Source organism: Ornithorhynchus anatinus, chromosome X3 (genome assembly GCF_004115215.2).
Source record: "Ornithorhynchus anatinus isolate Pmale09 chromosome X3, mOrnAna1.pri.v4, whole genome shotgun sequence".
NCBI classification, from domain to species: domain Eukaryota; kingdom Metazoa; phylum Chordata; class Mammalia; order Monotremata; family Ornithorhynchidae; genus Ornithorhynchus; species Ornithorhynchus anatinus.
Window position 1 is genome coordinate 9,576,681 of NC_041751.1, and position 14,382 is coordinate 9,591,062.

Consider the following 14,382-nt stretch of genomic DNA (forward strand, 5'->3'; position numbering starts at 1 on the left):
TCCTAAGGAGCACACAGAACTTTCCAAATTATTCTCTTGGGAGATGGGCCAAAGGCAAATAAAGTTCCTTGTGCAATTGTAAGGTCTTGAGTTGCTCCGAGATTTACCTGTAGCTTGACTGCTGATGGCAAGATAAGATTGTGGCTCCTGGAGGACAGGGATCATGTCTACCAACTCTATTATATTGTGCTCTCCCAAGTGCTTCATGCAGTGCTCTGCACACAGTTAAGTATTCAATAAATACGGTTGATTGATTGAGATGATTTGCTCAGGCAGCAAGCTGAGCAACCAGAAACAGGTCTTCTGGCTTTCAGGCCTTGTTTTTTTACCCACTAGATTATTCTTTTTGCCCCAGGGCCTTTATGTGCCTGTGTGTGTGTCAGATTCTTTTCAGGGAATGAGACAAATTAAGGAGTGGAGGCATAAAGGAAATTTTGTATTTTGTTACTGCTGTGTAGGATTTCCTATGACTTTCTGATGTATCCTAGCAGCCTCTGTGATTTATCGTTCTCCATACTTTCTTGTTTTAGGGACTGTCATGTGCATTGATTTCCACTTTTGCATCATTGATTTTTTTTGGGTACCCCCATATGCCTTTGTATCTTGGATGGGTACTGGAGAGTCTGCAGTGCCTGTGAGCTGTCTCAGAAGGAGCAGAACTCATGAAAGATATGTGCTGATAATAAAACCAAAGAGAAAGTGGGCAGATTATTTTTGGCAGAAAATGTGATTATCAGGGCAAAGTTTATCCCTCATGCTTTCATCTGTAATATGAATTTGTCATCATATAATTTTAAAGGTAAAACTAGAAACTTTGAACTTGAAAAGCATTAGATATCAGCATGCATTTAGGGTCTAGTTATAAGCGGAATAATAATCACAAAAATCAAATCAAAAGGTTCCATTTTGTTTTTACCAGAGCAAAATTATCTGGCACTGAACAGAAAATAAACATTGTTCTGGCAATTTCTTTGATGAAATGACTTCTCGAAATCGAGTAGTTTACCTCATTTCTGTAGGACTTATTGCTATCATAGCTATCTAAGAAACTTTGAAAGCCAAAAGCATTAATCCTCAAAATGCCAACATGCCAGGTGATATATTAAAAGATTTCCATCTCCTCTCTCTAAAGGTTCAAGATCCTAAACCAGAATTTGGATAGGGTTGTGCTTTCCCATTTATTCTACCTCACGCTATTTTTCCAATTCTCTTGAGATTCAAGCCCTGTTTTACTGGTGATATCTCCTTGCAACTAAATAGGAAAGAAGTGACTAATCTCTGGAGAGATTTTGCATTTGTGCTCCAGATTTTCACCGGCAAGATACATAGTGTAGGAGGCTGATCTACCAAGACGAGACAAACTACTAGAAGTTGTTCAAGTGAAAAACTGCACGATACCTAGTCTGGTTCAGGGAATTTGAGGAAATCAGTCAGGTATTACTTTACTTATCCATAATTAATTATTGATTTCTTGTTTTGTGAGTGCAATAGTGGCAGGATCTAATGCAATAAATAAAATAGCCATAGGAAACCATGAACATTGTGTCTTAGATTTACCTCCCAGCTCATTATCATCTACTGCTACATTATGCACAACTAAATATTATCTTTTCAAACAACAAAATGCCAGACTTTTAAAAGTACTTTCTCTTATTTCTCTCCTAAATATCCATTACAATATTCCTCTATAGGATATGGGAACTGTGTTCTCAGTTCAAGAGCTGACATCTTTGTTTTGCTTGGCTTTTTCAGAACTACACTAAGTATTCATGATACACATGGTATTCAGTGATCAGGAAAAAAAAAATTGACAATGAAAGCACACAGCCAACAAATTTTTACCCTTATTACACTTAAAAGTACTTCTCTGACTTCCTTCAGATGTTTTGAAGTGATCATATGAAAGTTTAGGAAATATTTTCTCTGAAAATGATAGCCACATGTAATCTGTTGGCCCCATGTGGAACAGAGACTGCAACTCCTCCGATTATTCCGTATCTATCCCAGCATTTGCCACATAGTTACGCACTTCACAAATACCAAAATTATTACTGGATTGATGGCATGGGTTCTAATCTCTACCCCTGCCCGTGACTGTCTATGGTCCAAATCACTTTGGTCAATCTGGGATTTATTAGCCTCACTCAAAATCATCATGACCAGACCAGAGGATGGATTCCCAACCTCTCAGCAGCTCCTGCTGATTAATAATAGAATAGTGGTATTTACTTACTTGAGTACACACACTGAACTAAATGTTGGGAAAGTACAGCCCAAACTAGGGTCAAGTTCTCTGCTTATAAAATGTGTACATTCCAACCGCTGGCTTTAGGTCGGGAAATGTTAAAATTGGAAGAGTTACTAGGCTGCTTCTCTCTCCATGGAGAGTCACAGAGAACAGAGAATGTACCCGAGGAGGACAAGAATGGTCCACACACGATCATAAATAATTTCCAGGGAACCTCTTTGATCAGAAGTGAATTTACTTGGTCCAAAAGAAAATACCTGTCATCGCCCTAAAAATTATTCTCGATTTAATTTACACCTGCTACAGTTTCAGGAGCGAGAGTAGTTAGAAAGAGCAGAAATATTTGAAAAATCAGGCATAGGGCGTCAGACTTTTTTGGTCCTAAAGATGGCTCATCGGGAAGGCAGCCTACTTTAATTTAGATGTGATTAAAATATTTATGATTGTGAAAAAATACAAGCTTGCCATATACACATGAGCTCACATGCGGATCTCAGCAAAGTTCACTGCAAATGAAGAGAAATATGAACTTCTTGTTAAGAAAATACATTTTAATTTTCCATATCATTAAATTAAAGGTCACTGCTGCTAACCCAAGCCCTCAGTGCTTCAGTAATGTCACGAAAAGGAATTTAAAAGCTTACTCATGGTACAGAAGCATCAAGCTAGTATAAGATAGAATGACACTCAGAATAAGCCAAAGCCAATTTTTTTTCTCTCTGCTGTGGTATTTCCCCATCTGTAAGATGGAGATGATAAGAACACTTTCTGTCTGCTCTCAGGGATTTTATAAGAATAAAAGCACCACATCAGGCACTTTGCAATCTTTGGGAGATAGGCGCCATATCAATCAATTTATTACAGCTTCAAAATGGCTCTGTGTTCCTAAAAGGAGAATGCTATATGTTGCCTGTTTTAATTTTCAATAGAGTTTCCAGCCCCCAAACAGCACTGAGAATCTATACACCAATCTTGCTATCTCACACCTTGGGAACATTTCACACTTCATAGTTAGAGGAGCCACTTCAAAACTAGAACTCTCAGAAAGAAATTTAGACAGGGGTCACATTTAATCTGCCTTTTTTTTTTTTAGCATTTTGCACAATTTCAAGGCAGCAAGCTGTAAACACTTTACACAAAAGTGAGGTTTTACATTATTCATCTTTGTTTCCCCCAAAATAAATTTCAACTTGTTGCACTATGTGCTTTACTGAAAGATAATGTTGTGGAATAGTTCATTCTTTGAAATGAATTCTAGAAAAATCAAGTACCGAGTACTTACAATTTGCATTAGATCTCAGCCCAAGGAAGCAGCCTACTTAGTCCCAGGAGTGGAGAAGTATGAGAAACTTCATTTTCAGTTATGTTTTAGCACAACTCTTAGTACCCTTTTCTTCACTTTATTTTGTGTCTGTCCCCCTTGTTAAATTATAAGATCCTTGAGGGCAGGGATTGTAGCTAACAAAGCAATTGTACTCTCTCAAGAGTTTAATAACAGTGCTCTGCAAGGAGTAAGTACTCCCAAAATACTATCGATTGACTGATTGACAGGCCAAAAAATCAGATTTAGCAATTGTAGAAAGCAGCATGGTGTGGTGGCTGGTGCTGGGACATGGGAGTCAGAAGGTCATGAGTTCTAATCCACTCCGCCACTTGCTGTGTGACCTTGGGCAAGTCATTTAACTTCTCTGTGCTTTAGTTACCTCATCTGGTAAAATGGGAAGTGAGACTGTGAGGGGACAGGGACTGTGTCCAAACCAATTAGCTTGTATACACCCCAGTGCTTAGTATGGTGTCTGGCACACTCTAACAAACACCATAATTAGAAAGATAAGAAGAAAGGAGACAGAGACAGAAGCAAATAGAGATGAAAGACATCAGTTGTAATACCAGTCCACCAATTAAAGGATTTCAAGTAATTTTTCTGTGTTTCTAGTAAATAGTTTGTCATGGGGTTTTCCCCCTGGTTTTGGATGCTGTCTCTAGTATTTCATTTTGAGATTGTTCAAATACCAATCTGAATATTTGGGTTTGGAAGTAAGTGTGGGTTTTCTGCGTAAGGAAAGTAAAATCACGGTGCCACATCCCCAAAAATGGAAGGGGAAATTATCTTGATCTAGTCAACTCAGTTACCACCACTTCTCAATTACCTAAATCATACAGGGATGAATGAATCAATGAATTCATCTGTAATTCAGAACTTCCCTATTGTTCGGTTTCCTTCCGAAGGTGGATTGAAAGAGAAGGGAAAAATGCTAATGAATAGTGACCTGCTTGGTGGATAGCAGAAAGCAGGGCAAAGAAAGGGTACAAAAATGAGTCTCTAAATAACAGAATTGGTTGGCATTTCAATCAGTGACACACACAGCAAAATAGGTTGTATTCCCTAGTTAACTTAGTGAAACTTCCAACCATTATGGAAGCAGGAAGAGTTCAAATTTCAAGAGTATTTAAGTGACCCATCCAGGCTCTTTGGCAGAGAGAACAACAAAGGTTAGTGTTCCTTCAATCCACAACAGAGAAACAATTGAAACTTTAGAAGAATTGGAGAATTGGGTTCCTCAAAAGAAAACTTCACACATTAAAGCCTTTTTTTTTTACTTGAAATGTGAAGAGTCTTTAGAGAGAGTTGTAATCTTTTCCAACATTCATGACAGAGAACCTTAATAAATGCATGCCAGCATTATTTTCAAATTAGGAAAAGGCCTTTTTCCAAGACTCTGATTTGGGACTATTCTATTCATTCAATCATATTTATTGAGCACTTACTGTATGCAGAGCACTGTACTAGGCACTTGGAACGGACAGTTCAGCAAGAGAGACAATTCCTGCCGACAACTGGAATTATGTTCAAAGCATTGTACTAAGCACTTGGGAAAGTGCAATATAACAACAGACCCATTCCTGCCCCCAAAGAGCTCAGAGTCTAGAGGGAGCTCACAGTCTGGTCTCTGATTCTTAGCTTTTGATTTTTTTTAAATAGAATTTAAGTGCTTCCTATGTGCCAGGCACTGTACTAAGCATCGGTGTAGATACAAGCTAATCAGGTTGACACAGTCCAGCTCACAGTCTGGTCACTGATTCTTGGCTTTTGATTTTTTTAAAATAGAATTTAAGTGCTTACTATGTGCCAGGCACTGTACTAAGCATCGGTGTAGATACAAGCTAATCAGGTTGACACAGTCCATGTCCCCCATGAGGCTCACAGCCTTAATCTTCATTTTACGGATGAGGTCACTGAGGCACAGATAAATGAAATGACTTGCCCAAGGTCACCCAGCAGACAAGTAACAGAGCTGGGATTAGAACCCAGATTCCTGGCTCAGGTTGCTGTCACACTGCTAGGTTAAGTTAGAGTAGGACTGATAGGAGTCATACCCCAAAATGGAAGTGAATCAAGAATAAGGAAATAATGTCTCTATTCAGGGTCCAATATTTGGTCTATATACATAAACAATCAGGGTAAAAGCTACCAATGATGTTCCTGTCTATAAATCAAAAGACTAAAAAACAAGGATGAAAATAAAGGCTTTAAAAATTAGTCATATGACTGAAAGAGTTCTCAGAGCCCATCTCAGAACAGTGTCTTCAATTTCAAAATCCATTGAAAACCCTAATCATCAGAATGCTGTTCAAAGAAAAATTATATTGTTCTACTATTTCATTTTCTCACATTTAGTAAACATTCAAAAATTAAGTTAGGGAAATATGTGCTCTCTTGTACTATTGATAAGTATTAGAAGGTGAAGTAATTTCCCAAAGGAGTACTGGAAGTTCTGTAGGGCTTTCAATAGATGATATTCCTACTCTTACTAAATAAAGCTTGAAACATGGATGTGAAATTTTTTCCTCGCCCCTGAGGTAAACCCATTTTTTTCCCACCTGCTCCTTCCCCCTAAGTTCCCTAAAAGTGTTTAAACGTTTTCACATAAGACCTCTGGGAACAAAGGAAGGGATTCTGGTCCCTGGCCCAATTCAAGCTGCCAAATCCAGAGACACTGAGTTTCCTGACAGTGTCACACTCCAGCACTCCCCTCTCTTCCTCAGAATCATAAGCTGCGGTGGAAGGGGTAGGCATATATGGAGAAGGAATATGGGAGAGTCAAACAGTGAAGCTGCAGAGAATGAGCCTTGGATCGGTATCCTCAAGGAATTTCTACTGGAGGGAGAGAAGAGTTGGTGTCTTTATCCTGTGTATGTGTGATGGGGAACGCCTTGGATGTATACCACACCACATATTGTGTATATTTGTACCATCTATATATAACATTGTGTAGATATAGGAGAGTGATTTGGCGACTAGGGCTTGGCTCTAGGAATCTGGGCTATCGAGTGGATTGTGTAAGCATAAAGGCATGGAGAGGGCTGCATAAAATAGTTTGTGTGACTGTGTATGGTAGATGAAAATTCTGTGAACCCCAGTGTTTTTTCTGAGGCTTAACTGTTTTTCAAAGACATTTATGAGTTTGGTCACAAGGTTTTGCTGAATGAGACAATCTTCTATACTGGCCCGACAGTCAGCCTACATAACCTGTTGCATCACTGACAACTCTAATTTCTATGATTTTATTATCATTTCCAGGTGATTAAGGGAAATTTATCTTCATGTTTATTCATTCTTCAATTATTCATTAGTAAGAGTAAAAGTGTTTAGCAGTATGTATCAGTTTTAATGGGGTTTTTGCTAGGAGGTAGGTGGAGCTTTCGCTGTTTAAATGAGCTTTAGGTACTTTCATGGGTGGATAAACCTGATATTTAGATTCTCATACTCGTCCTTGACCTATCATTTATATATTAGGTGAATTTTAAATTACTGTTAAACCACCCTGTTAAGCTGTACACCACAATTACTATTACTATTATTATTACAATCTAAATATGCTATACTTTGGCATAGTTTATAAGAAATGAAGACCATGAGGGTACATCTTCTTACCTTTTTGTAGAGACTTCTCAGATCTCTATACTGCCACATACTGTTTAGGACCTGAGATGCTGCCTTGACCACTTTAGGAGAATGTCTGGATTGAGAAAAGAGAGAGCAGATGAGTGACAGAAAATGCTCCACGCTAGGCTCAGTCAATGCAGTTTTGACAGACACTGAACAAGACAATACAACCTCAAAGCTAATCTGTTTTTTAGTATGCCCATTCTCCTATCAGCTTTGTAAAATCTAGTGTAAAATCAGAACAGATTTTTTTATCTAGTGTAAAAGCCCTCATTTCCTCTCTCCCACCCACTTTTGTGTCTCTCTCGCACTTGGATTTGCTCCCTTTTTTATTATTAATAATAATAATGATAATAGTGGCATTTATTAAGCACTTACTGTTTACCAGGCACTATACAAATTCCTGGGGTGGATGACCAGCAAATCAGGTTGGAAACAGTCTCAGTCCCATATGGGGTGCCCAGTCTCAAACCCCATTTTACAGATGAGGTCACTGAGGCTCAGAGAAGTCAAGTGACTTGCCCAAGGTCACACAGCAGACAAATGGCAGAGCTGGGATTAGAACCCTCAACCCTCTGACTCCCAGGCCCGTGCTCTATCCACTGTGCCATGCTGCTTCTCTTTTTCCCCCCATTCCTTCAGCCCCACAACCCTTACGTACCTATCTGTAATTTATTTCATATTAATGTCTATCTCCCCCTCTAAATTATAGGCTTGTTTGGCTAGGGAACATGTCTACCAACTCTGTTGCAGGGTATTCTCCCAAGTGCTTAGTAGAGTGTTCTGCACATAGTAGCACTCAATAAATGCAATTGATTGACTGATTGGAACACGTCTACCAACTCTTGCATTGCACTCTCCTGGGCACTTATTAGTATATTGATCTGAGCTCAGTAAGCGCTCACTAAATAGCATTGATTGACATGGCAGAGGGAAGTGACGGGATGGCAGGGAGCTGCTGCAGTAATAGGAGAATCAGCCCCAGGGCACTTGGCAGGACGTAGCCACACTGCCTGCATCTCACTCTCTCCCAGAGTCATTCTTCTCCTGGCTTTTTTCAATCAGTCAATAGTATTTACTGAAGACATACTGTTGGAGAACACTGTACTAAGTGTTTGGGAGACTACAGTATAACAGAGATGGTAGACATTTTCCCTTGCCCACGGCAAGCTTACAGAGAAGCAGCGTGGCTCAGTGGAAAGAGCAAGGGGCTTGGGAGTCATAGGTCATGAGTTCAAATCCCTGCTCTGCCACTTGTCAGCTGTATGGCTGTGGGCAAGTCACTTGACTTCTCTGTGTCTCAGTTCCCTCATCTGTAAAATGGGGATTAACTGTGAGCCGCACATGGGACAACCTGATTACCCTGTATCTCTCCCAGCACTTAGAACAGTGCTCGGCACATAGTAAGCGCTTAACAAATACCAACATTATTATTAGAGGGGAAGAAGGTACACTTCTGCCAGTCATCTGGGGGACAACGGATCAGAATTTTCTGATGCATGTGCCTGACATGCTGATTTCACAAAATCAGTATTTTTGTTACACTATTACAGTATTATTCTATCAAGAGTATGTATTGAGTGCTTATTCTGTGGAGAACACTGGACTAACCACTTAGAGTACAATAGAGTTAATAGATATGATTCCTGTTCTCAAAGATCTGACAGTCTAGTGGAGGAGACAAAAACTGATATCGATTACATATTTTAGAGCTATGCACGTAAGCACGTAAGCACAGACTTTCCAGACTTTGTTACTGGAATATTCTAAATTGGCAAAATCAATCAATCAATTAGCATTTATTGAGTGTTCACTGTGTGCAGAGCACTGTACTTGCCTTTTGTTTCACCATTTTATTTATAAATATAGTGAGAAGTGAAAAGCAATTCATCTTCATCTTGTATCGCCTAAGAGGGAATGTGATCAAACTGGAAATTTACTCAAGGCACTGAGTAGGATGGGAGGAAAAGTCAGTCAATCCATCAGTGGTATTTATTGAGTTCTTATTCTATGCAGAATACTGTTCTAAGGAAAGGAAGAATAGGTATCTTGACACTGACAAGAAAATATAACTTTAGGTGGTGTGGGTAACTTGAAAGTAGTAGTGTACAAAGTTGGGAAATAAGCATATCCTAGTGGAAAAAGCTCAGTTCTGAGAGTCAGAAGACCTGGGTTCTAATTCAAATCCCAGCTCCACCACTTGCCTGCTGGGTGACCTTGGGCAGTTCACTTAACTTCTCTATGCCCCAGTTTCCTTAGGTGTAAAACTGCGAAAATTGCTGTGGGATAGAGACTGTGCCCAACCTGTTATCTTGTAGCTATCCCAGCACACAGAGTAAGCCCTTAAATACCATTATTATTATTATTGTTAACATTATGGAGGAGAAAAAATGAATGTATATATATATATGTATATATATATTTAGCTGGCCCTTGGGAAATTGGAGGATAATCACAGTGGCCATTTTATAGGTATGTAGCGCAGAGCTCTTATAGCCCATATGAAATTCACACAGAAAAGCAAATAGCCAGTTGACAGTCTATACAAGGTGAAAAATCACTTCGCCCGGACAAAAGCAGAGAGCACAGAAGAGAGAGGATGAACCACTACAGTGGACTCATAATTTTTTCCCTTTATTTGTAAGGTATTGGGGTGGGGGAAGAGGGGAGAATAGGATCTAAAGGCTAGTCATGTCATTACTTTTCCACTGGTTCGTTAACCTTTAAAAAAACTCCCAAATGAGCTCAAATGGCATATTTTTTCCCATGAGTAGAGAATTCTGATTTGAGATTATTGTTGGAGAATGATCTCCAATTCATTTAAAATACATTGGACATTATTTGGATCTCATGAACTGCTCCCTGAACCTGATAAAAGGTCCGGAAAATGGTGTTTTCTGTTTGAAAGAAGATACTGAATTTCTGTGATTTAGAGATGATTTTGACTAATTTCAATGTTAGAAAACTCATTTTTTTGATAAGCTTATAAATGTTTATGTTTAATATAATCAGTAGTTTAAAAAGACAGCTATCTTGAGGTATTATTTACCTATCTTAGCTAGCTAGTTATTTGTCTCCAAAAATAAGCAAGCAACAGCAGAGGAAGCTATATTAATATTTAAGCAGTGATAATTGGAATTGGAACGTATTTACTATGCACAAATTCCTCTGTGACAGTGCAATTTTAGGGTTTCTAGTTCTCCGGACAGACACAAAATAGAAAGGACGATGAATGCATAATGGATGACATGCTGAAATGTAGCCATTAAAATGCCAGTAAATATATTGTTCTAACAACTTCTGAAGGTTAAAAAAGACTTTGACTGCCTTCCCTTTATACTCTATTTTTGATCCATTAGACTGATGCTATAGCAACTTCTATTTGAAGTACTGTAACTATATATTGATTTTTTTCCCCTAATATGACAAGTGATTATAAGAGAAACAACAATAAATGGTTCTTTTGAGGCAAGTAACAATTGACTGTGAATAGCTTTCCTGCTTTAGGACACAATGTAATGTCACATATTCAATATTATTTCCTTTGTAACTGTACTAACTGCAAATACAAATGTACTTCTGTTACACGGGGACAAGACAGAGGTTCAATTATTAGCATTTAAAATGGTGCAAAATGAATGATTTGAAGGTAAAAACACTTTGGAAAAGAGAACGTAAGAGTTGCGGTTAAGGTTGGCGCTAAACACAGAGGCTTTATGAACTGACAGGCCCTTTGCATTAACCTTTAGTTTTCCTCCTTCAGCTGGGAAATAAAATATTCAAAGCCAAGTCTAATAGAATGTTTTAACAGGCATCGAAGACTGTGACATGCCATTACAGGGACAATTTCCCTATGACATGCAAGGGATCCGATTTGACCTGTAACCTTGTTATCTCATTTCCGGCAACCTCCTGGCAAGAAAATCTGGTGGAAGCAAATTTATAAAGCTTTCATAAAAGTAGCAAAGATGAGCTCAATTACTAAGTCTGGTGCTTCTAAAATTAAATTTTCACTAAAAAATGAATAATTTAAAATGCTTCACAAGTTACATGACAGCTGGACTCAACGTTGAATTCATTCAAGAAAATCTGGAGTAAGCCTATAATCGGGCTATCATTTTCTGACTGTTAAATCCAATGAGAGCATTAGCCAAATGCCAGTTACTGCAGGAAAGTCAATGGAGTAACAGTGTGGGCTCTTGATTTAATTTCTTAAGCAGATTGAGGAGTTCATCTAGACATGGGCAAACTCCTCACTGCTGAGAAGAGCCACCAGAGGAAAGTGGGCAGTCATCCCACCACAAACACAAAGCACATTTCAAACTCTGTTTTGGTCCCTGAAGAATACAAATGAAGAAATGCTAAAATATATGCAAGATTGGACGAGTCTGACCATCTAATTATCTAAAGGATAATTCGCTACCTAATCTCTAGGCTCAAATTTTTCACAAACTATTATAAACTCAGCTGCCAAAAGAAAGAGATACCACCTGACCACTTTCTACTTTGAATTCAAATTTAAAATATCAGAATGACCTTCGTTAACTCATGGCCTGTTACATCCTTCGGTACAAGAGTATAAAGTTGGCTGGGGCTACTCAGCTAAAACTCAAGATAATTACCCAGTAAAGGAGGAACCTTTCACACTGACACTTCTGTTCATTTAGGGAAAGCAGATTTCAGCAGTGCTGAACTATCTGAATTAGCAATATGGACATTTCTAACTTCACTGGCTTACTGTGTGACTCTCTATTTCACTTTGGCTATGCAGAAATAACCTTAAAGGTCTCTTTTAGGCCACATTCATTTACTAAATGATTCTCTAGAGTCTTGAAAGAATGAATGCATTTCCAAAAATCTTTAGTGGCACTGGTTCAGGTTAATTGAACAATCCGCTCAAATACATTTTATTCCCCTTAGATTGTAAGATCCTCCGGGGCAGGGATTTTGTCTTTTACTTTTTATGTATACTCCCAAGTACTGCATACAGTGCTCTGTGCATGGCAAGCGTACTCAATAAATACTACTGATTGATACCCAGAAAGCTGCATTCTTGTTTCCTTGGGGTTTGGTTCATTGTGCGTTCAATGTTTTCCTTAAAAACCTAGGGAGATATTTAATTCATAGTGCTGATATTTATGCTTGGTATTTAGGATCTACTCGTGTTATTATATAGAGGGAAAATTGCCTTACTTCCTAGCATGGTCACAGTTTATCTTAACTACAATTCTACAAGTTATAACTCACATAATCAATAGGCATTAAAATTACTACACAGCTGCTCAAAGGGTACATTTCAGGTTAAATTTGTACAGTAACTTAATAGGGTAAGTAGCATGGTTCAGTGGAAAGAGCACTGGCTTGGGAGTCAGAAGTCATGGGTTCTAATCCCAGCTCTGCCACTTGTCAGCTGTGTGACTTTGGGCAAGTCACTTAACTTCTCTGGGCCTCAGTGACCTCATCTGTAAAATGGGGATGAAGACTGTGAGCCCCATTTGGGACAACCTGATTACCTTGTATTCCTCCCCAGCACTTAGAACAGTGCTTGGCACATAGTAAGCGCTTGACAAAAACTGTTATTATTATTATTATTATGAGGGACTGTTTTAAAACTTTGGGGTACCTAAGAATAATTGGAACATCGCTCATGATAAAATGTAAAAAAAACAAAAAACAGAACCCATTCTAAATTGTTTTGTCTTCTAACTTTGGCATTCCGTGTTAGAAAAACAATTTCAAAGCTGACAGAATTACAAAAGGAGAGATGGCCTGGTGGATAAAGATCAGGAATGTTTGGGGATAAAATGATAGGTTCGCAGAAACGGAGCCTCTATAGACAAAGGTCCCCACGTTATTGGACCTACTGTGCATGCTGGGTGGAATTGTGGATAGCCTGGACCCCTGGATCATTACTCTGAAACACCCCTCAATGCCATAATACCAAAGCTGCACAATCCTGTGACCGTAAAAGACAATGATGGCATCATCGGTGCCAAACAGAGAGGCGGTTCACCACCTCAGTCTCTCAACAGCACTGTTAGCCCGGCTCTGGCTGATGGAGGAACCGACCATTCAACATTACCACTGCTCACCTCACAGGTGCACAGGCCATCAAACCTCAGGGACCTTGTAAATTCCTCGAGGAATTTTGCCTTTGGCCTCTAAACAAAATCTCAAGTGTTTAATACTGTGCTCTGCACACAGCAAGGGCTCAATATTTTCCATTGATTGAACGATGGGGAGAAACGACAACTAATTTTCACATATTAGCAACACTTGGAAAATGATTTGTGTTCAGACTAACAGGATGCTAAATGAGCTCCATTTGCCTCATAGAGAAATCATACTGGCAATACGCAAACTGTCTCAATTTGAAATTGGCATCACTAAATCAAATTGTCTTCCTGAAAAAGTCTCCCATTCTCAAAGCAACGGTCAGAAGGAATTGGTTTCCTTATCAGTCTTCTACCCCAGGGGTTCACTACTTGTCCAAAAGTGTATGCCGGCACCAGAAAAGTCCACGTTAACCTCTCAAGAGACAGTGACATCACTGTCAAATACAACCCCTTGCTGAGTTCTTACTTTAATGTTGACAGAGTTCTCTGGTGTTGTCTCCCATTGTATTGCTATCAATCACACAGCCCCCCCAAACTGAAACTAAGATTTAGGCTATATCGTGGATAAATTTTCCATTTTAACCACTGGATAGGTCAAGTTTGACATAAAAGCCTAAAACCACTCCTGCTTACCTTTCCCTCTCATCAACGGCATATGGTCGATTGTGCAAATGAATTCAGAAAGATAAACTACCTAGCCAAGGCAAGGCAAATATGCAAGTGTGTCTCATGGCTGGACAACTCACTTGTCTCCTTTGCTTTTGGAGATGCCAACCAACTTCTCGATGCCCCCAGCGTCCCGTAAGGCCTTGGCGTTCTCCATGTTTTTTGTTATCACTTCATGCAGAGTGCAGCAGATGGCAGTAACCGTGTCGTCGGACATGGCCTTGCTTGCTGAGTTGTTGCTGTTGTTCCCACCGGGAAGCCTGTGGACCAGATCTCGCATGGCGTACTTGCCTTAGGGAAAGACAAAGGAAGCGATGAAATGAAGTCCGAAGGAGGCGGAAGTTTAAGTGGGTACAGAGTGGGGACAAGAGGAGAGGAGAACAATGCCAAATGTACTGAATAAC

The 14,382-nt window shown here is 39.2% G+C and overlaps 1 protein-coding gene across 6 annotated transcripts in view; it reads right to left on the minus strand.

Moving 5' to 3' along the window:
• CTNND2 (catenin delta 2) overlaps positions 1–14,382 on the minus strand; it is a 471,257-nt gene that overhangs the window by 24,813 nt on the left and 432,062 nt on the right. For all 6 annotated transcript variants that reach the window (XM_039910616.1, XM_039910617.1, XM_029053896.2 and 3 more), the window contains 2 exons: positions 14,059–14,269; positions 7,185–7,269 (listed from right to left, as the gene is read on the minus strand). In XM_039910616.1, the coding sequence (XP_039766550.1) occupies positions 7,185–7,269; positions 14,059–14,269 (296 nt within the window). The remainder of the gene's footprint in view (positions 1–7,184; positions 7,270–14,058; positions 14,270–14,382) is intronic.